At 41.8% G+C, this 24,069-nt stretch overlaps 1 protein-coding gene across 5 annotated transcripts in view; it reads right to left on the reverse strand.

Annotated features, from left to right (window-relative positions):
* MYH10 (myosin heavy chain 10) overlaps positions 1-24,069 on the reverse strand; it is a 165,157-nt gene that overhangs the window by 3,965 nt on the left and 137,123 nt on the right. For 4 of the 5 annotated variants that reach the window (XM_056115237.1, XM_056115235.1, XM_056115236.1 and 1 more), the window contains 13 exons: positions 23,102-23,246; positions 21,123-21,329; positions 18,156-18,260; positions 16,250-16,402; positions 15,621-15,869; positions 14,790-15,002; positions 12,851-13,063; positions 11,468-11,629; positions 6,891-7,019; positions 3,966-4,054; positions 3,152-3,275; positions 2,861-3,069; positions 1,031-1,139 (listed from right to left, as the gene is read on the reverse strand). In XM_056115237.1, coding sequence (XP_055971212.1) covers positions 1,031-1,139; positions 2,861-3,069; positions 3,152-3,275; positions 3,966-4,054; positions 6,891-7,019; positions 11,468-11,629; positions 12,851-13,063; positions 14,790-15,002; positions 15,621-15,869; positions 16,250-16,402; positions 18,156-18,260; positions 21,123-21,329; positions 23,102-23,246 — 2,107 coding nt within the window. Of the gene's footprint in view, positions 1-1,030; positions 1,140-2,856; positions 3,070-3,151; positions 3,276-3,965; positions 4,055-6,890; positions 7,020-11,467; positions 11,630-12,850; positions 13,064-14,789; positions 15,003-15,620; positions 15,870-16,249; positions 16,403-18,155; positions 18,261-21,122; positions 21,330-23,101; positions 23,247-24,069 lie in introns of those variants that run through there. The other variant, XM_056115238.1, reaches the window with a different exon arrangement.

Below are 24,069 nucleotides of genomic sequence, written 5' to 3' on the forward strand. Positions count from 1 at the left end.
ACTCAGAATCTTTGCACTCAAGAATTCTGCAGTTTAGACACAGATGAATCTTGGACCTGAGCAACTTGTGGCAGAGATGGCCCTGGACCTTGCAAAAGGCCTTCTCCGCTGGGCTACTCCAGACGGGGGCAGGTGTTATCTCTCCGCCAACCCTCTAAGAGCTCCAGCGGGCGCCATTTCCTAGAAGCCAGCGAGAAGCATCAGGTATGAGTTTGCAGTGATGGCAAATCCCAAGTCTCGAGGGACAAGGAAGGAGTGAGCCGTCCTTCCCCCTGCCCCGATGGAATGCTGAGATTATGTCACATCTGCCCACTGTCTTATCTATTTAAGCTCCCACGTGGCCACAATCCAGAGACACACAAACGAATTTTGGACCCCAACAACTTGCTGCAGTGATTTCTTCAGACCCTAATGATTAAAATCTTAGAATTCCTTGAGTGCACGGCCACTCTTGTGGCTGCATGACATTATATTATATTCATAACAAGCAATACAAAACATTGTTTAGCATTGCATTTTCAGCAGGTATGAGGGATGGTAGGACTGGTCTTGAAATACTGAAGGTAACTAAAGTGAAGAAAGAACATTTTGCAAATTGTCTGCCATAAAGGCAGGAGGTGTGGAATGGGGTAGGGGTGGGGTGGAATCTGGGGATTTTGGTGGTAGAAAGTGTGCACTAGGGATGGATGTTTGATGGCCGTATGATCCAAGTTCAAACATGAGATTTTTGTTCCTGTACCTCACGGTGAATTAATAAAAAAATAAAAAAAAATTCTGCAATTTAGTGGATTAAATAGATGGTATAATCTCTAGATAGGGTAGATGGTATAAAGCCCTCCAACATATTCTTGCCGACCTTCCTAAGTCTGCTGCCTCCAAGGGACACATTTAGCAGCCCTGGCACCCATGATGGTAATTAGCATCAGAATGAAGTCTCAAATAACATTTTCTTAGCCAGATTGTAACAGGTCTCTTTTCTAAGGCAGTTCCAGTGGAAGCCATGGTCATGCTGTGCTGCACCTCCCCTCACCTGCTCCTTATACTGGTCTGCATGACGGCGTTCGTCTTCAACCTGCATGAAGATTTCCTTCAGCTTCTTCTCAGTACGACGCACTAGTTTGTTGGCAGCTGCTCGTTCCCTTTTGAAAATGGAAAAGTTTTTAAAAAATTATTCCCCTCTGGAAGATAACATATTCAATAGTTTCCAGAGCCTAGAAAATTTCTCCTTCTGGTCACAATATGGATTGCGTTTGATATATTTTAATACTGACAAATTTATTTCCTACATAAGCAGGTAAACCACTTTATTCAGTAAGCTCAGAAAATCATGTTATAAGCCACCTGTCACAGTGAGTGAAGACTCTTAAAATATAAACCTTTGCTGATTTCTCTGGTTACCTAAAAACAAAACAGTCATTGTCACTGTCCTCCCGTTGTTCATCAATTTGCTCGAGCGGGCCCAGTAACGTCTCATTGTGAGACTTGTTACTGTGTTTGGCATATCGAATACGTCACGGGAGCTTGCCAGGCTTTGGTGCGCGGGCGAGACACTCTCGGTAGCTTGCCGGGCTCTCTGAGAGAGGTGGAGGAATCGAACTCAGGTCGGCCATGTTGGCTGCTTGTAAGGCAAATGCCCTACCTGCTGTGCTATCGCTCCAGCCCGAAAAATCAAAACAGTTTTATAAAGTATAAAATAATACATTTCAATTTGACTGCAGACAGGGGATTCATGGATAAGGCTCTGGGTTTAACTTCTTGCACTGCAAAACCCAAACAACTCATTGAAAGTAAAATTTACTGACTACCTATAGTAAGCCTAGGGATGACTAACATTGAAAACAAAATCTCATACAATCAAACAAATTACCATATTTTGAGAGGCCTATGTACTTCCATATGAAGGAGAGTTATTTAAGGCATTCCATTGAAAACCAAGTTATTTTTCCCTTTGAAAAATGTCATAAAAAAATAAGTGGGAAATGGGCGCTGGTGGAGGGATGGGTATTTGATCATTGTATATTTGAAACCCAAGCACAAAATTTGTAAGTCTACAACTGTACCTCATGGTATCTAATAAAAAAAAATAGAAAAAACAAAAGTGATGAGTCAGCTGAGGTAAAATATAATGTTGATTAAGATTAGGCATAAACCCTTGTTCTACTTGCATTCAGCAGAGCAGTAAGTATAGAACACCGCGTGAGGTCTGGCTGGACTCCTGAACACTGCATCACTGGGTCTCTAGCTGCCTACAAAGTGCTGGGTCTTATAACTGAAACCCAAGCACAAAAAATTGTAAGTCTACAACTGTACCTCATGGTGTTTCACTAATAAAAATCAAAAACAAAAAACCGAAAAACCAAAACCAAAACCAAAAACCAAAGTGCTGGGTCTGGAGGTCTGCTCTAGCTCGAGCAGGCTGAGCCCAATGACGTCATAAACTCCCACCCAAAGCTGCAGTGCGACGGAATGGGGAAATGTTAGACAAGTCCCGCTTGGGGATGAAAGACTTGTTTCTGTAGTGTTGCTTTTCTTTGCTAGGAAGCATTTCATAGAATACCACCAACTTAGGAAAGCTGGCTTTTGGAAGAAGTGTCAACTTCCACCATTTTGGAAACCCTAGGGTATACCTGAGTAGCCTTCAGTTCCGTCCAGGGGGAGCTGAAGGCAAGACCAGCTTCTCAAAGGCTCCCACCATCCCTCGCTCAGTCTGTGTACCCATACTGGCACTTCTTCCATGTATGTCATGAAAGCTTCCTGAGGGCCAGGGAACTGCTCGTTTTTGTCTGACCCAGGCTGAGCCTGGATCTGGTCTAGAGCAGAGATACAGAACCTTTCAGTTGAGAGCAGCAAACCGTCTTACTTGGCTTCCTGCTCCAGTTGCTCCTCCAGTTGGCTGATCTTGGCTTCCAGGGCCGAGATGGTGGCCTTGAATTTGGACTTAACGGTGCCCTCCAGTTCCTGCAGTTTGGCCTTCAGCTCCTTGTTCTGCCGCTCCAGCTGCTGGCGAGCATTGTCGCTTTTCTGGGCAGCACTGCGCTCGGCTGCTAACTCCGCATTCAGCGTATCCACCTGGAGAGAAGGGATGGACTGAGTGAACTGTGCCAGAGGGGCAGCACAGTCCTTGCCAAGGGGCAGGCAACTGTGAGGCCACCTGCAGTGTGGTCTTGCGGAAGCGGTCATTGAGCAGTTCCATGTTGCTCTGCTCCTCTTCGAGCTCCTCCTCGAGCTGTGCGATTCGTGCCTCCAGACGTCGCTTCTCATCCAGTAGTGCAGACCTGGTGGGGCCGAGAAGTTGCTACTCAACACCAACTTTCATGGGTATCAGAAAGCTAGGCAGAGCACCTTCACCCACTCCACCCGGCAACATTCTTGCCTTTGCCCTTTTCCTTGCAACCAGGTCCCAATCAGTCAAACCATCCAACTAATTGCAGTCCAGATAAGACACTGACATAACCCCAGGCCACCTCCCCAGTCCAGGAGCTCTCATCTTTTGCCGTTCCCACTGTTAACTTTTTAGATCTCCTTGCTGCCTCCCCCGCCTCTTTGCCACAGGTAACAACTTTCTAAGAGCAAAATGACCCTGGCATTCCCTTCGACTACTGGTTTTCCAATCACTGCGAAAAGTTCCAACTCCTCATTACAGCATGCTAGAAAAAGACCACAATGAACAAACTCTCAATGTGGTAACTGAATAGCGAGACAACTGGATAAAAGGATCTTATGAAAAAAGGTTTTCAGAAAAGGAATCCACTGGTGAAACCAAGTAAGTGTGATAGTGAGGAGTTGGTCTCTTGGAACCAGGTAGTCAGGTGGCTTAGTGCCTGGTGTTCATCTCTCCGAGCTCCGAGCAGGTGATCAGAGCAGTTACTGACTCCTCGATGTAGTAAGCGGCCTCAGCGCAGCCAGGCCCTAAGCACCTCTGCTTTTCACACCCACTCCTCTCCACCTGCTGCCTGGAGACTCACTTGCCAGAGGCGCTGTTGGCGATCTCATCTGCCAGCTCATCTCTCTCCTGCTCCGCGTGTCTTCGGGCTCGCTCAGATGAAGCAAGTTCCTAAATAAGTTCAGAATTTGACTTAAGCTCTGACTGTGACAGTGTTTTCAAATTTGAAATCTGACAGTGCCTGAAGACTGTGGCCACCTTGCTCCAGGTGCCCCACATGCAGCTGAAAATCCCAGTTTGCTGAAGAGAGCTATCTTCCTCTCCTCTGTAGGAAGCTGCTATTTCTTATTCATAAATACAAGTTTCATTCAGACCCAGAATGGGGCTAATTTCACCAATGAATAGCAAGGCACCAGAAAATTGGTGGTGGGCTGATGTGGCCTCAGGTGGCAAGAGCAGGGGTCTGCAACCACTCCTCTGAGCTGATATGGGCCCTTGGGGCAGGAAGACTGAAAACCACTGGTCTTTAATGGTTGCAACTGCCTGCTTGTGGAGTGGCACATAGGATAGGTGTCAGTATCAGGAACGGAAAGGCTGAAGAACACTGGCTTACAGAACAGGCCTCATGCTGTACCGCGGGGCCTCTCCAAAGGGGAGGACTGACAGTAACTCTGAGAACAGTGCCGGATTCAGGGTAAAGAGGAAGAACTGCTTGATAAAAACGATTCACATTTCTCCTTGGGAAGAAGATTCACAACAGGTATAAGAATGGCATATTTCTCATCCCAACTAGGTAAAGAATGAAATCAATATTGAAAGCCGCCATCTCCCTTTATGAAGACAATGAGATTAAGGCCCACAAAGATGAAAATCACTTCTCCCAAATCCCAGTGGTGCCCCTTCCAAAAGAGGGATATTTGGCTGAAACATCTTTACGATGCTGGAAAAAAGGTCTTCATGGAAGGAATCAGTTTGTGTGCTCAGCATGCGCTTCTTATGTTAAACTGCATGACCGGAGCCCTGCAAAGGTCTGGCTGGCTCTAAGGACTCTAGCTGACAGTGTAGGAGTCCAGGATGTGATAAAAACAAAAAAGAACAAAGGCCTGGGCCTGAACTGGGGGCTTCTTTTTAAATTTTTTTTAAAAAATTGAATCACAGTGAGCTACACAATTTACACAGTTCCAAAGTTGGTCATGGATTTCAGACAGATATGACCTGGGGCTTCTGATTGATGAGCACTGTAAACACGGACACTGTTGCACTCTGATGTTCTATCTTTGGGGCCCAACAGGCTCCTGTGCCTTGACTGGGTGTATTGCTGGCAGGTTGAGGGACCCATGGGAGAAAGGAGAGGAACGAGGACCTATAAACCAGATGATCAAAGGAATTTGAGGGAAGAAGAAATAAGAAAAATCTGCCGGAGCAGAGCTAGCTTTCTAGATCAATCTCTTCCCAAATGCCTGTTGTCTTTGTATCTAGATAGCTTTTGCCGGAAGGTAGACATTACTTTCAATTTTTTTTTTTTTGCTTTTTGGGTCACACCCGGCGATGCTCAGGGTTACTCCTGGCTCATGCACTCAGGAATCACTCCTGGCGGTGCTCGGGGGACCATATGGGATGCTGGGAATCGAACCCGGGTTGGCCATGTTGGCTGCGTGCAAGGCAAACGCCCTATCTGCTGTGCTATCGCTCCAGCCCCAGACATTACTTTCAATTTTATAAAAACTTGAGAATGCTGAGTGTGTTTAGATACTATCTAGAGGCAGGTCCTCTGTGGGAAATGAGACATTTGGGGGATATTACTGATCAGACTATAAATATCTTGGACATTTTACTTTACTCATGTTTTTTAAGCACATGTTGGGGATCAAGGTTGTCCATATACTACATACTAGGGCTGTTTAACTCAACACTCTAAACATAATGCACATTCTATCAAATTTTGTAGGATTCAGTAAAAACAGTACATGGGGGAGGGGGAGAATTTGGATGAACACATTAGACAGGAGGAAAGATTGAAAACTGAGGTACTGAGTGCCTTACTCAAGCAATAAGAGAAAAAAAAATCTCAAATGAATAAGATGATATAAAAGTAAGTTGAGAGCAAAGAAGGATTAATCTCAGAATCTGATCTCTGTTTGTTCCTTTGGTTTTTCATTTCCTCTTTTATTCCTGAACCTGGGGAGTTCTTTTTCCTTCCTGAACGCTCTACAGTTACAGTTGTCTTTGGTAGGATATTCTAGGTGTATTTTTTTTTCTCCATGCTAATGGACATTACATTTCAAGTTGCTCTTTCTAGGTTTTAATTAAATTTGATCATTATTTGTTTTTTTTTCTTTTTGGGTCACACCCAGTGATGCACAGGGGTTACTCCTGGTTCATGCACTCAGGAATAACTCCTGGCCATGCTCGGGGGACCATATGGGATGCTGGGAATTGAACCCGGGTCGGGCTGCATGCAGGGCAAACACCCTACCCACTGTGCTATCACTCCAGCCCCTGATCATTATTTCTGTAGAAATGTGTAGTTCTTTATAGTTCAATTGTGCTATTAAAAAAAAACATGTACCCTAATGCATCAAACTTCTGATCAGAATTTGAGATAATTGGAAGAATAATTGATTATAAGATGATTCACTTAGAAATTTCAATGAAACATGCCTCTGTCTTTTTTGTAGAAAAGGTAATCTAATACTACTAAGTTCAGCTGCATGAACCTGATGCTGACCAAAAGTAAATAAAAACTTCCGTTGTAAGAAAAGAGCATGAACAAAAGGCCTGCAAAGTTACAAATCAGCTCCTCTGCTTTTTTCCATAGATAGGAAAATATCTGAGCAGTGTCAAAAGGATCACTGAATTATAGAACTAAAGCAGTAAGATGATCTAGTACTATATTAAAAATGGATAGTAAATTTACACTAGGATAGAAAGATAAAAATATCGTTGAGTGATCTTGGAGGAATTTCAAAGGATAGTATTTGTTGATGTAAAAAGCAAACAAACGAACCTCTTGTAATTGAAGTATTTCTGCTTCGAGACTCTTCAATTTCTTTTCACTTTCTTTGGATTGAGCAAAAATCTCATCCCTGGATGCACGAGCTTCCTCTAATTCACGCTGGTAATCCTTCATCTGAGCCTGGGATTATTAAATAGGAAGATGTGGGATATTTTTTGTTTTCAGTTCTTAAAACATTCCCCCCCCCTAAATTACACAAATAATCATTATAGTAACCATAAAAGTACACAAGGGTGAGAGATGCAGCTCAGTGGTAGACCGCAGGCTGTGCATGTGTGAACTCCTAGGTTTAAACTCCAGACCCTTTGCACCTCCCCTCCCTAAAAGGCATAGAAGTGACAAAGATAACCTATATATATATTTTTTCAGATATCTCTTATGAACATAGATGCAAAAACCTGAGTCCAAGAGACATGATGAAAAGAATTACACTTTATGATTTAAATAGGACATGTCTGAAGAATGCAAGACTTGTTTGACATCTATGGATTAATGATATGATCAGTTCACTAAACACAGAAGCAGCACTTGACAGAATCTAACACCTTTTCATTATACATGCATTAAGTTGTAAACAACAGGAAAATTCAACTCTGATAACAGACAGTGAAAATCCAACAGCTAATATCAGGTGTCAAAGGATTAATGCTTCCCCTTGAGATCAACAATAAAGCAAGATCTCATGACAGTTATACAGAAACAATGCAGTGAAGATTCTAGTTAATTAGGTCAAAACAAAGTTAAAGACATTAGACTGGAAAACTCTATCTGCAGATAATTATGATCTTGTATAGAAATTAAAAGGAAGTCAGTAAAAAAAACCACAAGAACCAAAACACAAGTTCAGCAAGGTTATAGGACTCAAAGATTTATATATAAAAAAACCCTAATATTTTACACGCTAACTTATACATTGTAAAAATTAAGAACACAAATACATTTATAATAGCATTGAAAAGAATGGAATACTTATGTATATATTTAACAAAAAGGTTTAATTTGTGCTCCAGAAACTGTAAAACATCACTAAAAAATCAAAAATAGCAAAAAACAAAAAACCAAACAAAAGAATCTAAGTAGGGACTGGAGCAACAGTATGGCAGGTAGGGCACATACTTGCAGTTGACCTGTGTTCGATTTCTGGCATTCCATTTTGTCTCCGAGCACCGCCAGGAGCAACTCCTAAGCATAGCTGGGTGTGGTGAAAGAACAAAAACAAAACCCAAACAAAAATAACAAACCCCAAATAAATGATAGGCATGGAAGAATTAAATTATGGAAGAATTAAAACTAAGCTAGCAGTAGTTCCCAAATTGATCCACAGAGTCAACACAATATCAAAGCTCATTTTTTGTTGGGTATAGAAACTGATATTTATTCTAGCATTAGTATGGAATTGCAGGGAGTAGTTAAAAATAATCTGGAAACAGATGAACAAACTGAAGTCACATTTTCTAGTTTCAAAGCTAGGATAACAAAACTGATACTAATGTTGAGAACACACATACAGATCAATAGAGCAGAACCAGAGATAAACCAGAAATAAACACAAATCTACAGACACTATCTTCTTGAAAAGGATGCCATGGCAGTTTATCGCAGGACAGAATGAATTTTGTTAAAAGGTGCAGGGTCTGGGGAGGTGCTCCAATGGAGATGCTCCCAGACCTAGTCCTGTACTAGGCCCTGAGTTCAATCCTCCTTCTTGCATGACCCCCTGGAGTAATGCCAGGTGTAACATCTCCACTGGGGTGTGGCCCTTATAAAAATATTAAAAAGATTACACAGTGCTGTCACGGCAGAGTCCTGGCAAACTACCTGTGGCGTATTCGATATACCGAAAACTGTACCAATAACGGGTGTCATTCCCTTGACCCTGAAAGAGCCTCCAATACATTCTGAAAGATGAGTAAGAAGAGGCTGGTAACTCTTTACAATAGCCAGAATCTGGAAAAAACCTGAGTGCCCGGGAACAGATGACTGGTTAAAGAAACTTTGGTACATCTACACAATGGAGTACTATGTAGCTGTTAGAAAAGAAGAAGTCATGAAATTTACGTACAAGTACATGGAAAGTATCATGTTAAGCAAAATGACTCAGAATGAAAGGGATAGACATAGAAAGATTGCATTCATCTGGGGAACGTAAAGTAACAAAATAGGAGACTAACACCCAAGAATGGCCGAGATTAGTACCAGGAATTTTACTCTATGGCTTGGAGGCCAACCACACATACTAAGGGAAAAGGGAGCTCAGATAAAGGAGGGAACACCAAATAAAGGTGTTGGGAGGATCCTCCCAGGACGGAAGAAGCATGCGGAAAGCAGACAATAGACTAAACATGATTGTCACCCATTGCCTCTTTTGCAAACTACAACATCCAATAAGAGAGAGAGAACAAAAGGGAATGCCCTGCCACAGAGGCAGGGTGGGCTGGGGGGTATGGGGGTGGGAGGGATACTGGGATCCGTGATGGTGGGAAATGGGCACTGGTGGAGGGATGAGTATTTGATCATTGTATAATGGAAACCCAAGCACAAAAATGTGTAAGTCTGCAACTGTACCTCATGATGTCTCACTACTAAAAAATTAAAAAAAAATACTGTAGAACATTTATAAATAAAAAAAAAAAAAGAAGAGGCTGCTAAAATCTCAGGGCTGGGAAAAAGAGATGTTACTGGCGCCCGCTTGAGAAAATCCATGAACAACGGGATGACAGTGATACAGTGATACAGTGCTGGAGTAAATAGATATTCATAACTGAAAAAATAAAGCTAGATCTATACCATATAAAAAAAACAAGTAAAGTAATATCTCAAAGCACAAAGTTCTTCAATAACTTTGAAACTTTGTTTTGGCTTTGGGCTACATCTGGAGATTCTCAGGAAACCCCTTACGGTGCCATAGATCACACCCAGGTTCCTGCCTGTGTGTAAAGAGATGCCCTACCTACTATATCATCACTCTGGTTCCTGGAACAATTAAAATAATTATTTTTTTGTTTTGGGGCCACACCTGCCTAAGTTCAGGCCTTACTTTTGGCTCTGTGCTCAGGGATCACTTCTGGCTGTGCTCTTATGTGGTTCTGGAGAATCCAAACTGAGTGAGTTGTTTGCAAGACCCGTGCCTTAGCTGCTGTGCTATCTGCCCCTCCACAAACTTTCAATTAGCTGGTCATTTCAGATAAGAAAAGCTCAAGAAACAAAGGAGAGAGATAAACTGAACTCCATTGAAATGAAAAACTTTGTGCCATAAACAATACCGTAAACTGAATTAACAGAAAATCTAGATGATTAAAAATCCTAAGAAAATGATTCAGAAAATAGAGCAGTGTTATAGCTCTCAATTATTAAAAGAAAACTCAATTGCACTGGATTGAAAGACTTCTTGAACCGATAAGCACACAAAAAGATGTCTAAAATTAGTTTAAATCATCAGGGAATTGCAATCAAAATGAAATAAAAAATACAAGAAAATGTTTTCATTTTTTTGCCACACAGAGGACTGCTCAGTGCTTAAGCCTGCTCTCTGTTCAGTAATTACTCCCGGTAGGCTCAGAAATGGGGTGCTGGGGATCGAACCTGGGTCTGCTGCATAAAGACAAGTGCCCTACCCATTGTACTATTGGCCTAGCCCCACAATGAAATGTTTTATGCTCACTGGAACCGGAATGGCGATAATTAAGGATGGACAACAGAAAAAACTGCCTCATCATAGTTACTAGGAATATAGTCATTGTAGAGAGTTTTGACAGTTTCTCAAAGTTAACATATAATTTGTCAGTTCCACTCCTAAATATACCCAAGAAAACTGAAAGCACCTTTTCAAAGGAGTGTACACATGCATAATCCTAGCAGCATCCTTTATAGTAACCAAAAGATGGAAATAATCCAAATGTCCAGCAACTGAAGAACAGATAAATACAATGTTGCATATATACCTATATAATGACAATTTATTAGTAGTTAAAAAAAGAACAGTGTGCTTATTCATAGCGATAGTGAAAACCTGCTTGTCTTATGAGCCACACATGATTAAACCTGCTATGATCTGACTGAAAAGATCACATCGTCCCCTCAGGTGGCAATGCTGAAGAATTATTAGGAGTGGGACTGAGCAGATAGTACGTACAAAGGTCAGGTGCCTGACCCCTGTGCCCGGGCCTTCCCTGACCCCTGGCATTGTAGGGTAGAGCAGCACCACATGCTTAGGCTCTAATATTCAACCACATGGTTTAGTTGGCAGGGTATCTTGGAAGTGATATCCACCCCTTTGAACACTATGTGGAGAGGCCCCCCCAAGACAAAACAAATCATGGTTTTGAACCCCCAAGAGCATGGTAGATGATTCGCCTGGTGACGACTACAGCTCTATCGAAGACTCAGTGGAATTAAGCATGTCTTGTCGGCACTGGGGACATACACATGCCATCTTTATGTCCAACTATCACTGAGGGCAACAGCTCCAACATGCTCCCTGGAGCAACTGCAGGTGAGCACTGAGCTACATGCCTGATCCCAGCAGGGGCAGAGGACAACAGTAAAGGCTGGCAGTTGGCTGCATGTACCTGTAGTTTGCGAAGTTGCTTGATGACCTCATCCCTGGCTTTGTTTGCAGCCTCAATTTGAGCTTCAAGGTCTTTGAGGTCTATTTCCATTTTCTTTTTCGAAGCAATAGCAAGTGCCCGTTGTTTCCGCTCATCCTCCAACTCTGCCTCAAGTTCTCGCACCTACGGACAATGGACAATATTGGGTTATGTCTGATCAGACCCGGATAATGCTTGCCATTGATAAGGCTCTAGTTTTTGTGTAGTGCTATGCTCTGCCAAGAAGTTCTTATTAATAAATCACAGTAGGTAGGTTTTGTTAAAGGAGACACTTCAACAAATATCTGCTAGAAACCATTTCCTCTGACAGCTAAGATACAGAAGGCAGAGTCCCTGATCTTAAGCTCAGTTTAGATGATGCAGCAAAATTGAAAGATGTGAAACTTCCTGGGAAAGTTCCCGCCAGGGATGTAGGAAGCCTTCAAAGAGGCCCCTGTAGTGAGATGCTGTACTTTAGAGCCAACACCACATGGGTGACTGACTCTGCTTGGATGTGGATCCTTCAGCTGTGGCCAGGCCTTCAGAGGGTGCACCTGCTAAGCAGACTCTTAAGTTTTGGCTCACAGAAATGGTTTTATTTTTTTAAAGGTACTAAGTTCAAGCTAACTTATTAATCCTCAAGTAATAAATTATTAATAATAATGGAATGAAAACAATGAAGTTCAACAAGTAACTAGTTCTGAGATCCAACATTTGAGGGACTGTCTCAAAATATGCACAACTCATTAAAAATTGTTTTTTTGTGGAGTTCATCAGCGAATGCCCAATTCAATCAGCTAATCCGTGGCTGAATAATAGCAGTACTCCTACATAAAAATAAAAAAATTGTTTTGTTTTCATTTAAAAAGTAGTATAATGAGCACAAGTGACTTGAATTTCAGACTAACGTAGAATCACCTAGGCAGATGCCTACTGACTCTTTTCCCACATTTTTAAGGCTCACAGAACTTGGGTCAAACTATAGGCTCCCTTGAGTTCACTAAAAGCTTTTATTTTTTATTTTATTTTTTCTTTTGTTTTTATGCTATACCGGATGACGCTTAGTGGTTAATCCTGGCTCTGCAGTCAGGAATTACTCCTGGTAGTGCTCGGGGGACCATATGGGATGCCAGGGATGGAACCTGGATCAACATCCCACTAAGTTCTTTTAAAATAACCAGTATCCTAGCCTGTAAGCAGCTAGTGAGAAACAGAAAATCAAGACTAGTATATTAAGGAAAAAATTATTAATTGACCAAATTCAATTTACTAGCAATTCTGTTCTAGTGTAAATGAGATAATGACTAACACTGGGTCCTGTGAAGAAAGCAACTTCTTGTTTCAGTCACCCCTCCTTTGACATACCTGTTTAATCAGCAACCGTTTCTTTTCTTCATTCTGCTCATCTCTGGTCTGCAAGTCTCTTTCAAACTGGGCCTTCATTGCCTGCATGTTAACCTCTAAGCGAAGCTTGGCATCTTCCGTAGCCTGAAGTTCATCTTCTAGCTCCTCCAGTTGGGTCCTCATTTCTTCCACTTGCTGCTCTAGTGCCCGTTTGGACTTTTCAAGTTCATGAACCTAAGCCACAAGAAAAAGTTGATCGCTGGCAGGGGCACAAAGGCAGTAGTCATGCTGTTTCAGAGCAACCCCCAACACCCATGGCATGTCAACTTCTCTGGGCAACCTCCCAACACATCTCACAAACTTTCTTTTCTCTCTATGGCTGATGCTAGTTCTCATTCTGGAGTCTGTGATTTCAGTAACAGGACTGGATTTTTTAAACTCATAAATACTTTATTATTAGCAAACGGTTCTATGAAGACCTTGAAGCTAAGAAATCTTTGTAAGCCAAGATCTATGAGAAAAGAACATGGGAGCAGAGGCATCTGCTGAGACGCCACATGCCTGCTGTATGTGTAGCAGGTAATTTAGTACCATCCCTTCTTGCTGTGGAAAAGGTTATTCATATTGAAAATTACATGTAAAATTTTTGAAATATTAAGGTGTATTAGGCCTGAAAGGACAAGGACAGACAGTTCTCTGAATCTTCATTACAAACCTTCACCTAGCTCTCTAGGTGAAGACTAGACCTCTACCCATGTTCCTTTTAATCCCTATGAAACAACTTTTTTTTTTCTTTTTGGGTCACACCCAGCGATGCACAGGGGTTACTCCTGGCTCTGCACTCAGGAATTATTCCTGGCGGTGCTCAGGGGACCATATGGGATGCTGGGGACAGAACCTGGGTTGGCTGCGTGCAAGGCAAATGCCCTACCCGCTGTGCTATTGCTCCAGCCCCACCCCCCCCATGAGACAACTCTTTAGGCAGACATGTACAGGTACCACTGGGTTTTACAGCCATGTCAAATCTCACAGAGGCAAGAATAAGACAATGACACAAGAAGAGCACGTGTGTCTCTATGCAATGGGCTCTTCATAGGTACAAATAAAATGCTCGACTGCTGATTATTTTAAATAAAAATAATGAAGAGCAAATAAGAATATAGAATCAGCTGAATTCGGAGAAATTCTCTCTTCAAATTTCACTGGATAATCATGGCCATTTTTCTGTTCTTTGTCATTGGGGTACTGCCAGAATCTTTTATAGGAGACTCTCAGCCAGGGGTGGGATAGTCCTTATGGTACCTTATGGTACTCCGTTATGGTACAGCTATAGAGCCCAGAGCCCATGAAAAACGAACATCTTTCTCATGCAAGTAAAAAGAAGCCTACAGGTTTTCCCAGGGTTTCGTACTGCAGTAATTTAGCTTCATGCAAGTAAGGTAAGTTGCCATCCCTGGTCAGAATGAAAACTGGCAGAGCCCAGTGCTAGGCTTTATCTCTGACTACCAGCCGAGGCTTATTTCATCACCCTCAACATTCATACATGATACAGAGGGGGGTCCGTGGAGCAAACACACCATCTTGTAGGAAGCATAGATAATGGAAGGACAGATATTGTCCTAGAAATTTCCAACCTGCGAATAATCCACCAAAAGCTTTTGAAGTCTCCCTAAGAAATAGTGAGGGCCTCTGCAACCTCACTGCTCATTCAGTCCGTGCTGGAGAAACCTCCAAAGGCCCTCGATTTGAGGGGCCCTGCGCTTCAGGCGATGAGGCTCTTTTAAAAAAGTTCCTCTGACGGAATGCAAATGAGGACAGGGAGGACTCTTCGAGAACAGGGCTCTCCTCCCCTCATCCTAATCACCTGAAAATCTGACAGCTTTTCCCAAAGACTTGAACGCCTGTTCACATACAGGCCCAAGCTCCCTTCTGAAGGAACCAAGTCCTCAGAGATACTCACATTCTTCCCCACGTCATCCTTGGAGCTCATCAAATCTTCCATGTCTGCCCGCAGCTGCTTGTTCTGCCTTTCAGACTCTTCCTTGGCCTCCAGGGCCTCCTCAAGGGCCCTGGCCAGGGACAAGGCTTTAGTTTCCTTCTCTCTGGCCTCTGCTTCTGCACGGTCTCGCTCTTCTGCGTAGCGAGCAGAGATGTTCTTCTCTTCTGCTAACAGCTGTTCAGAATAGAAATGATATTAAAAACTATCACATTAAAATTCTCAATCGTGTATATGATATGGCAAAACTACTACAAGATTATTTTTTTTTTCTTTTTTGAATTCACACTTGCTGGTGCTCAGGGGACCATATGGAGTGGTATGGATTGAACCCAGTCTTTTGCATACAAGGCAAGAGCCTCACCCACTGTACTATTAGGCTCCTCTCTTATTTTTATTGTTCATTTGTTCTTCTCTATTTTGTTCAATTAATTTTGATATGAATATGTATTACTTTCATCTTTTTTTTTTTTTTTTAGCTACTCAGTAGTGCTCAGGCTTACTCCTTGCTTGTGCTCAAGGGTCACACTTGGCGGGACTTGGGAAACCGTATGTGGTTCCAGGGATGGAATGAGGGTCAACCACATGCAAGGCTTACCTGTACTATCTGTACTATCTGTACTTATAAGGCTTACCTTATCTGTGCTATCTGTCCAGCCCCGGCTTTATCTTGTATACATTTCTTTATAAAGCAATATTTAAACCAAAATCACAAAAGTGAGAGCTGTGCAAATAGAGAAATATGTGCTGTATCCTGAAGTCTCAGAGATAGGAGGCTTCTATGAGAGAACCTACCTGATCAAACTTCTTTTGCTTCTTCTCCAAGTTGGAGACTATCTGGCGCTGATGGTCCAGATCCACCATCAAGTCATCAAGCTCCTGTTGCAGGCGGTTCTTAGTTTTCTCCAACTTGTCATAGGCCAAAGCCTTTTCTTCCAGGCGTTGGCTCAATGCCTCCACATCCCTTAAAAGCTTCTTTTTGGCTTCTTCCAAACTTTCAATTGTTCCCAAGTCATCATCTACCTTCTTTTTCGTATCCGTCAACTAGGTTTTATGTAAAGACAAAAAAACCCCACCAATATTAAAGAATTCAGCTGGTTTTTGCATTTGAGGAACAAAGATAAACATAATTATTATGTGTGAATACCATCCTAAGTCAATATTATGTGTTTTAAATGATGGCTGGCTTGAAATCATACAGAGTTAAAGTAGGTCAGTGTCTTTATTTTAAATGCTTTTAACATCATCACTAGCATTGATAGTATCAGCTTCTGACTAGATCAAAGGGAAAAAACATTAATGAGTTGAACTTAGTACAATCTAATTAACCCTCACAAAGGAAGATGAAACAATTCAGCATAGCAGAGAGATGAGCTGTTGATATATACAACTAGGCCACCACAGCTTCTCAAGAGGACACATACCTGAGACTGAAGGGCCAATACTTGTTTTTCCATATTCTTCCTGGCCTCTTCCTCCTCCTCCTGCTGCTCCTGAAGACTGTTCTTCTCCTCTTCAAGCTGCCGAATCCGACTGCTCAAGTTCAGCTTTTGACGTGTCTCCTCCTGAAGAAGCTCCTATTTATTTTTATAAAAGATCAATGCTTAAAGTAACTTAAATGTATTTAAATTCATTCATTCCACCCAAAGGCACCAAGGCCAGGGACCCATGACTGGTATTAGATACCCGACTCTCTTCTATCTCCTATACTTCATCAGTCATTTTTAACAATCTTCACCAAATTCTTTGCCTCTGCACTTGGCATTTCTCACCAGGATTAACACTAGTATTGCGTAACTGAATTGTTTGTCTTTCATACGTCCCTCCCAGATTAATTTTTCTGAACTATAAATGTCAACATGTCTTTCTCATTACCTCAGGTATGGAAGAATTTGAAAACATATAGAATTTGTTGTGATATGTTCCTTTCTCCTTCATCCACACCACCTGGGATGCGCCTCATCAGTGTAAGCCCAAGTCACACTGAGCTTATCAGCTGCCTAATTATTCTATTATCTTTTAGAGATTTTATCCTCCTAATACTCACACCTAAGCCCAGAAGCTGGCATAAATCTCATAAATCTCTGTAAAATTATTAAATAAGAATACTGTATTAAAAATTTAACAGAACTAAGTAAAAAAGTGCTTCAATACTTCAAAGTCATCAATATCATTACCCTAATTTCTATCCAAGCCAAAGACACTGCTAACAAACTATTCATTACATCTTAACAATTTGATAAGCTTCACTTTTTTTTCACAAATTGGATTGTTTCTTATAGGTTAGTGCAATAAAATTTCAGTAATAAAGTATATTATTTTCTGGGTGAAGCAGGGCAGATTTTATTAAATGAATTTTTTTTTTTTTTTTGCTTTTTGGGTCACACCTGGCGATGCACAGGGGTCACTCCTGGTGGTGCTCAGGGAACCATATGGGATGCTGGAAATTGAACCTGGGTCGGCCGCAGGCAAGGCAAACGCCCTACCCGCTGTGCTATTGCTCCAGCCCCTATCAAATGAAATTTACTTAGAACGATGTGAGGAGAGAAAGAGAGGGATGGGCTTCAAGAGAGAACACGGGCTGCTCTGATGTAGAATAAATGCTGTTCAATGGAGAATACGGGTTTGAAATGGTAAGTTGGCAAACAAGCAAAAAAGACGAAGATACAAGTTGTTCAAGGGAGAAACACGGGCTGGCAAGAACAAGCCAAAATATACTAGAGGCCAAGAAAAAATTTATTATTTTTTTGGAGGGGGCACACCTGGCAGTGCTCAGGCCTTATTCCTGGCTCTGTGCTCAGGAAATCAGATGTGGTGCCAGGGATCGAACTTGGGTCAGGTGTGTGCAAGGCAAGCACCCTACCAGCTGTACTATCTCTCCAATAATGTATCTTATTTAAAACAGCCACTATCTACATGTGTGCAACAGGACCAGCAGTTGGTAAATCTACAACCAAGTCAGTGTTGAAGTCAACAAGGCAGATGCCAGACAAAGGCACCAAGGATTCTGCCTTGAATCACAGCTACAGTGGAAATTTCATGTGCATCACAACTGGGTATGACTTAATATACAAATTACTGATGCTGGAGAGATAGCTTTGCATGCAGGAACCCGTGTTCAATCCCCAAGGCGCATTAGGAGTGACCCCCAAACACTGACCTAGTAGTCATTCCTGAGTACTGATGGGTATGTTCCAAAACCCAGAAAGCCCCCAAGGACAGCATAAAACTATTAAGAGGAGATAAGAATGTAATTGTAGGACTTGCATGTTTTACCAGCATATAGATTAAAAAAGTGATCAACAAAAGGCCTATCAGTTTTAGAATTACCTGTGTATCCTGTAGTTGAGACTCAAGACTAGCTGCTTCCTTAGCAAATTTAATACCCTTCTTCTCTGCTTCTTCTAGTAGAGTTGAGACATTATCTAGTTCATTCTGCAAGGAGTAAAAGATTAAATTCAACTGTGGAGCAGATGAAAAGTGTCTGGAATCACCACCCTTAAATATACACACTGTTTTGACTATTACTGGAGGGGTAAACTTGAAGGTGCTCAATTCAAACAAGGAAAACTTTCACCATCACCTGTCTTTAAACATGTCTCCAAGAAGGCAGATACCAACCATGGTAGAGAAATTTAGTCTCTGTTGGAAGGATTGGAGTGTGGAGACCAAAGAGAGAGGGAACTAATATTTTTTAAATCATGAAAAGACAAATTTACACTAAAACCTCTGAAAGAATGACTTATCCTATATGAGAAGATTAGATTGGCATTGTTCTATTTCAATCCTCTTTATGTGCATGAGGAAGGCAAGAACAATCTACGTTTTTTTCCCTTTCTTTTTTCGGGGGAAGGTGGCTTGGGCTGCACCAAGCAGTGCTTAGGGGCTACTCTTGGTGGTATTCAGAGACACCGTAGTTCCACAGATTGAACTAGGGTTGGCCACGATACAAGGCAAATGCCTTAACCCTTGTACTATCCTTCTGGTCCACCACAATCCATATTATAGATTTTGAAAGTATCACAGAGGTTCAAAAAAAGTTTAAATTCTAGTTAGTAGTCAGAAAAAAATTATTTTTAAGTTTTAAAAATTCTGCACTGTATTTGCTTCACACACATTAGAATTGGAACGATGTGCAAGGATGACATGCAAATTCATTTAGTGTTTCACGCACACACACAAACACACAATCTGAAAATATTTCATTATTTAGATATTTCTTATGACCAAGTTTTTTCTCTTTGGGTCATACCCGGCTATGCTCAGGGGTTACTCCTGGCTTTGCACTCAGGAATTACTCCTGGTGGTGCTCAGGGGACCATATAGGATGCTGGGAATTGAACCCCAGGTCAGCTGTGTGCAAGGCAAATGCCCTACCCACTGTGCTATCGCTCCAGCTCCCATCTTATGACCAACTTTTATGAATAATATGAAACTGGTTTTTCATTTTCCTCTTTAATAATAACTCTAAAATATTTTCCAAAAATCTTTGGTACAAGACTCATATACCCTTTTTTTTGGGTGAATGCTGGATATATGTATTATAAAGAAGCAGAGGTAAATAGAAGGAATAATGGGGACGCTGGAGCCATAGTACAGTAGGTATGGCGTTTGCCTTGCATGTGGCTGACCCGGGTTCGATTCCCAGCATCCCATATGGTTCCCTTGGGCACTGCCAGGAGCAACTCCTGAGTGCAGAGTCAGGAGTAACCCCTGAGCACCGCCGGGTGTGACCCAAAAATGGGGAAAAAAAGGAATAAAGGGATACTCTTTATTCCAGTTTGTCCTCTAGTTGTGTTAGCAAATGGAAGGGATTCAGAGGACACAAGAATATATAAAACTTAAGTTAAATACTTTGCCATCTGTATTTATTTTAACAAAATCCTCCTTAAAGCTCACACTATATTAACCTTGGTAAATGTGTAATAAACGGCACTGGCCTTAGGAGACCTCTTATCTTCAGTTCCAGTTCTTTAAGCTCTCAGGTAAGTTGAACTTCTCTGAATCTGACATTTCTTATCTACCAGACACTTCCACAGGTGGCAATGAGATCTGTGGAATGTCCAGTACACAGATGCCCCATGAAAGTCACTCACCATGCCTCCCCATCATATATGTAGTTTATAAGGCTGCTTCCAGTATCTTCTTTTAGGAATATATTTCTGGAATTGTGAGAACACACACACACACACACACACACACACCGCACGCATGCACACGTATGCACACACTCAATTTCAGTCCATAGATGTGCAGAAGAAACTTAATAGAAAATGCCTTACAGCACTGTTTTCCTTCTTAAAGTGTGGGTCCTTGGCTGGAACCTTCAAATTTAGATTTCAGGAGCACTCTTATGACTCCCAAATTGATGAGTGGCTCGTAACTGTGTAAACTATGTTATTTATGTGGAACATCTGCTTCCTTCTGGGAGTCTGAAAGTTGGTTATATATCAAGCAGAAGGTGCATATGGGATGAGCCCCCAACCAAACTACTGAACATGGGGTATCTAGAACCTTCTCTGGTGGACCATATTCCTCCTTCTCTGAGCTGAGGCTAGAACAGGGGCATCCTGTGTGAGTGAAGTGGGAAGTCTGCCGGAAGCTTCTACCTCAGGGTGTCACCAGGGGCACTGTTCCCTTTCTTGCATCCTTTTACTCTCATACATGGCAGGTCCTGGGTCCTCCTAGTTAATCACCCAACAAGGGGTTGGTGTTGGGTTAAAACAGTTTTGTAGCTGTTTATAGCAAAGAAAAACGTGTTTTCTCACCAAGAATAGTCATCTACAATAATACTTTTTACTACTTGTATAGAAGTAAGTTATTAGACATTCAAGCTATTTTCAATTAAATGATGCCTTTATAACACTTTTGCAGTGAATACTTTTAAAGAAGAAACTGTGTCTGAACCCTTAATTATATCCTAGAAGAAAAGATTAACATGAGCCTTTGAGGGCCCCAAAGCATATTTTGAAAAACTAGGTAACACTGATTTACAATGCTGTATAAGTTGGTTTTTATATTTCTCAGGCAGTAACATCAAAACCACCAAACTGTCTCTAGAAAAAGTACTGTTAATTTAAACTTAAACAGCAGCAGGTAAGAATCCAGGTCAAAACAAACAAACAAACAAACCCCCTTCAATTTTCATCCATTATTTCTGCTCTTATTCATTACTCTAACGGAGAAGTTGAAGTGTGCTCAGGATTCTTAGTCCCTGAGTCAGAGATGGAGAGAGAAAACAGATTAGCTGTGGACACACTACATGGGGTCTATGGATTAAGCGTTTTTCAGACTCACCTGTAGTTTATTTGCTCTCTCGGCCAGTTCCACCCTGAGCCTGTCGCCTTCTGAGACCTTGGCCTGGAGTTCCTGCACCTGAGCATCCAGTTTCTTCCTCTTGTGCTCAGACTCGGCCCTGACCTGCTGCAGCACCTTCACCTCGCAGGCCAACTCCTTGTTGTCTGTCTCAAGGCCCTGCTTGTTCTTTTCCAGATTTGCTTTAAACTAGGGAAGGGAAGGGAAAGATTTATTTTTATAGTATTCCACGAACGGTACTGGTATTTGTGAGATGTATGCCTGATCCAGTTTGCAATCAACATTTGCTGAATGGAGGAAAACATACTATTCTACTGTGTGAAGAGTTCTCTTGAACACCCTACAGATAATAGAGGGGTTCACTCACCACACCATGTAATTTAACCTTTTAATTGTAGGGATACTATTTTTCAACAGTATATCCTGTCCAGAGTAACCATTCATGTATACCATCTTTTGTATAAAACTTGTTTTGCTTGTTGAAAAGAATTTTTTTTTTTTAAATTAACAAGGAGCTGAAAATCTTATTGCTGGGACACAATTAACATAGAGACCCAACTAAATAACCATAGGTAGAATATAACCAGAGTAAATGTTGTATGTTGGCAGAGGATGATCAGATCAGGCTGGGTTCTTGAGGCAGTGTGGGTTGAGGACACAAGGGTTCCAGGGCCAGACTGCTGGGCATCCCCTTCCCCTTTCCACTCACACATAAGTACTTTTGGGGCCTCGGTTTCTTCATCTTTTAAATGAAAATGATAGAGGCTACTGCACAGGGATTTTTCCTTGTCCCTTTGCTTTTGTTGAGATGACTTGGGACTGCCACTGGATGCAGGGCTCGTTCAGAGTGACACACTTTGTTGTGAGGACAGTGACACAAGGACTACACTCAGCATATAAGGAAGTCATACCTAGTCACGTTCAGTGGCCCACCTGGCAGTGTTTGGGGGACCACACAGTGCCAAGGACTGAGTTTGGGTCCTCGAATATGCTGGCCAAGTGCTCTGTCACTTGCGCTCTCTCCATATTCCCCTTGACAATGTGCTAATGAAGGTTAGAAAAGGCAGTGCAAGAGAGTGTTCAGCAAAGTCACTGAAATGCTCACGTAAGCATCCAGTTGATGTTAATACTGTCATTGTATAAATTAAAAGTTGGCTTGTCGAGGGCTGGGGATATATTACAGGGAATAATGTGATCTTCTTGCATGTGGCCAATGCTGGTTTGTAGCTACAGCACCATGTATGGTCCTCTGAGCACTTCCAGAAGTTGCTCCTGAGCAAATAGTCAGGAATAGCCACTGAGAACTGTAAGGTGTGACCCAGAATACCCCTCATCCACACCTCCCCAAAAGCTGGGTGCTGACAGGCAGAGAAGAGAAAGGGGGAAATCAGAGAAAGAGCAAACACTGCATGAAGGTATATTTAGAGGAGGAACAACAAAGACGCTTCCCCAGGGTGACTGGAGTTACAGGGCAAATGGAATTATTTTTTATCAGGATGGAATGCCTGTACCTGAGAACAGAAAAGGAACAATGAAATGAATTATACATTGTGTATATTGGATGCCAAACACAGTAACAAGTCTCAGTTTGTTGTGAGACGTTATTGGTGCCCGCTCAAGCAGATCGATGAACAATGGGAGGACAGTGCTACAGTATACTGGATTGATAAAAGGGAACTGGAAAGGGCAGGGGGAAGGGGGCGCACATTAGAAGCAGCTGACCAAGTGACACTTCACTACTCAAGGTTTTTGAACTAAGTTATCAGAAGGAAGAAGAAATAGGTGACCTGAGATAGTAGCTGGATCCACCCTGTTTTTTTTTTAAAGAGCCATGGGGGTTCCCAATCAGCCCATCACAGCAAAGTCTGAGAGTTCATCAACACTGAGTGGAATGGAAGGGTTGAGTGGGTTCAACCAATGATTTTCTCCTAGCTAGAAACACACAGCAGGGATTCCCTTACCCTTTTAGCCTGTTCCAACTGTTCAGAAAGCTCCTCGAGGGCTGTTGCATGTCTTTGTCTCATATCCTGGATTTGAGCTTCGTGGTTCTTGGTTTCTTCCTCAAGAGCCTTTTTTAACTCTGCTACTTCTTGTTCACGTTTTGTACTAGAGAAACATTTGAGAGAAACAAAGAAATAGTCAAATAAGTTAAAAAATACATTCTTAAAGTGCTGTCCTTATCTTAAAATATTAAACCAGTTCCTTAGATAATTACTTGACGTGTCACTTTCCAATATGCTGGCATGTCCATTACTGTGGTATCAGGAATCCTAAAACCAGAACAACTTCCGTTCCACGCCCTACTTACTACTGAAACACAGGGTAGTGTCTTTAAGGGTCTCTTGACTGTTCTTGGCAGACAATTTTTATTATTTATTAGGAATTAATATATCAAAGATGCTAACCTACCTGCTAAACAAACCAACAGAAATGTCAATGAAACTGGCAAAGACTAAATACTGAAGAGGCTTTCAAAAGAGGACAAAGGGATCGGGGCTAGATTAATCAGAACACTGCATTCAGATGAAAGCAAGATTTTTTTTTATCATTGATGTGAAGTATTAGCTGTAAACTAAATTACTCCTAATACTATATCAGAAAATGGTTCGAGGCTGGGAGGAATTAAAAAAAACAGGACATTAGAATGCAGGTTGAAGTGTTGCATTCTTGGTTCAGAAAGGTTTCTAGTTATTTTGTTTTTGGGCCACACCTGGCAATGCTCAGGGGTTACTTCTGGCTTTGCACTCAGGAATTATTCCTGGCAGTACACAGGGGCCCATGTGGGATGTTGGGGATTAAATCTAGGTCAGCTGCATGCAAGGCAAGTGTCCTAGCCACTATACTATCTTTCTAGCCCCAAGTTTCTAGTGTGTGATGTAACACTGCAGGTACAAGATGATACAGATTTTGGACGTCCTGAAATAAAAAG

This window comes from Sorex fumeus, unplaced genomic scaffold (assembly GCF_029834395.1).
Source record: "Sorex fumeus unplaced genomic scaffold, SorFum_2.1 ptg000028l, whole genome shotgun sequence".
Taxonomy (NCBI): domain Eukaryota; kingdom Metazoa; phylum Chordata; class Mammalia; order Eulipotyphla; family Soricidae; genus Sorex; species Sorex fumeus.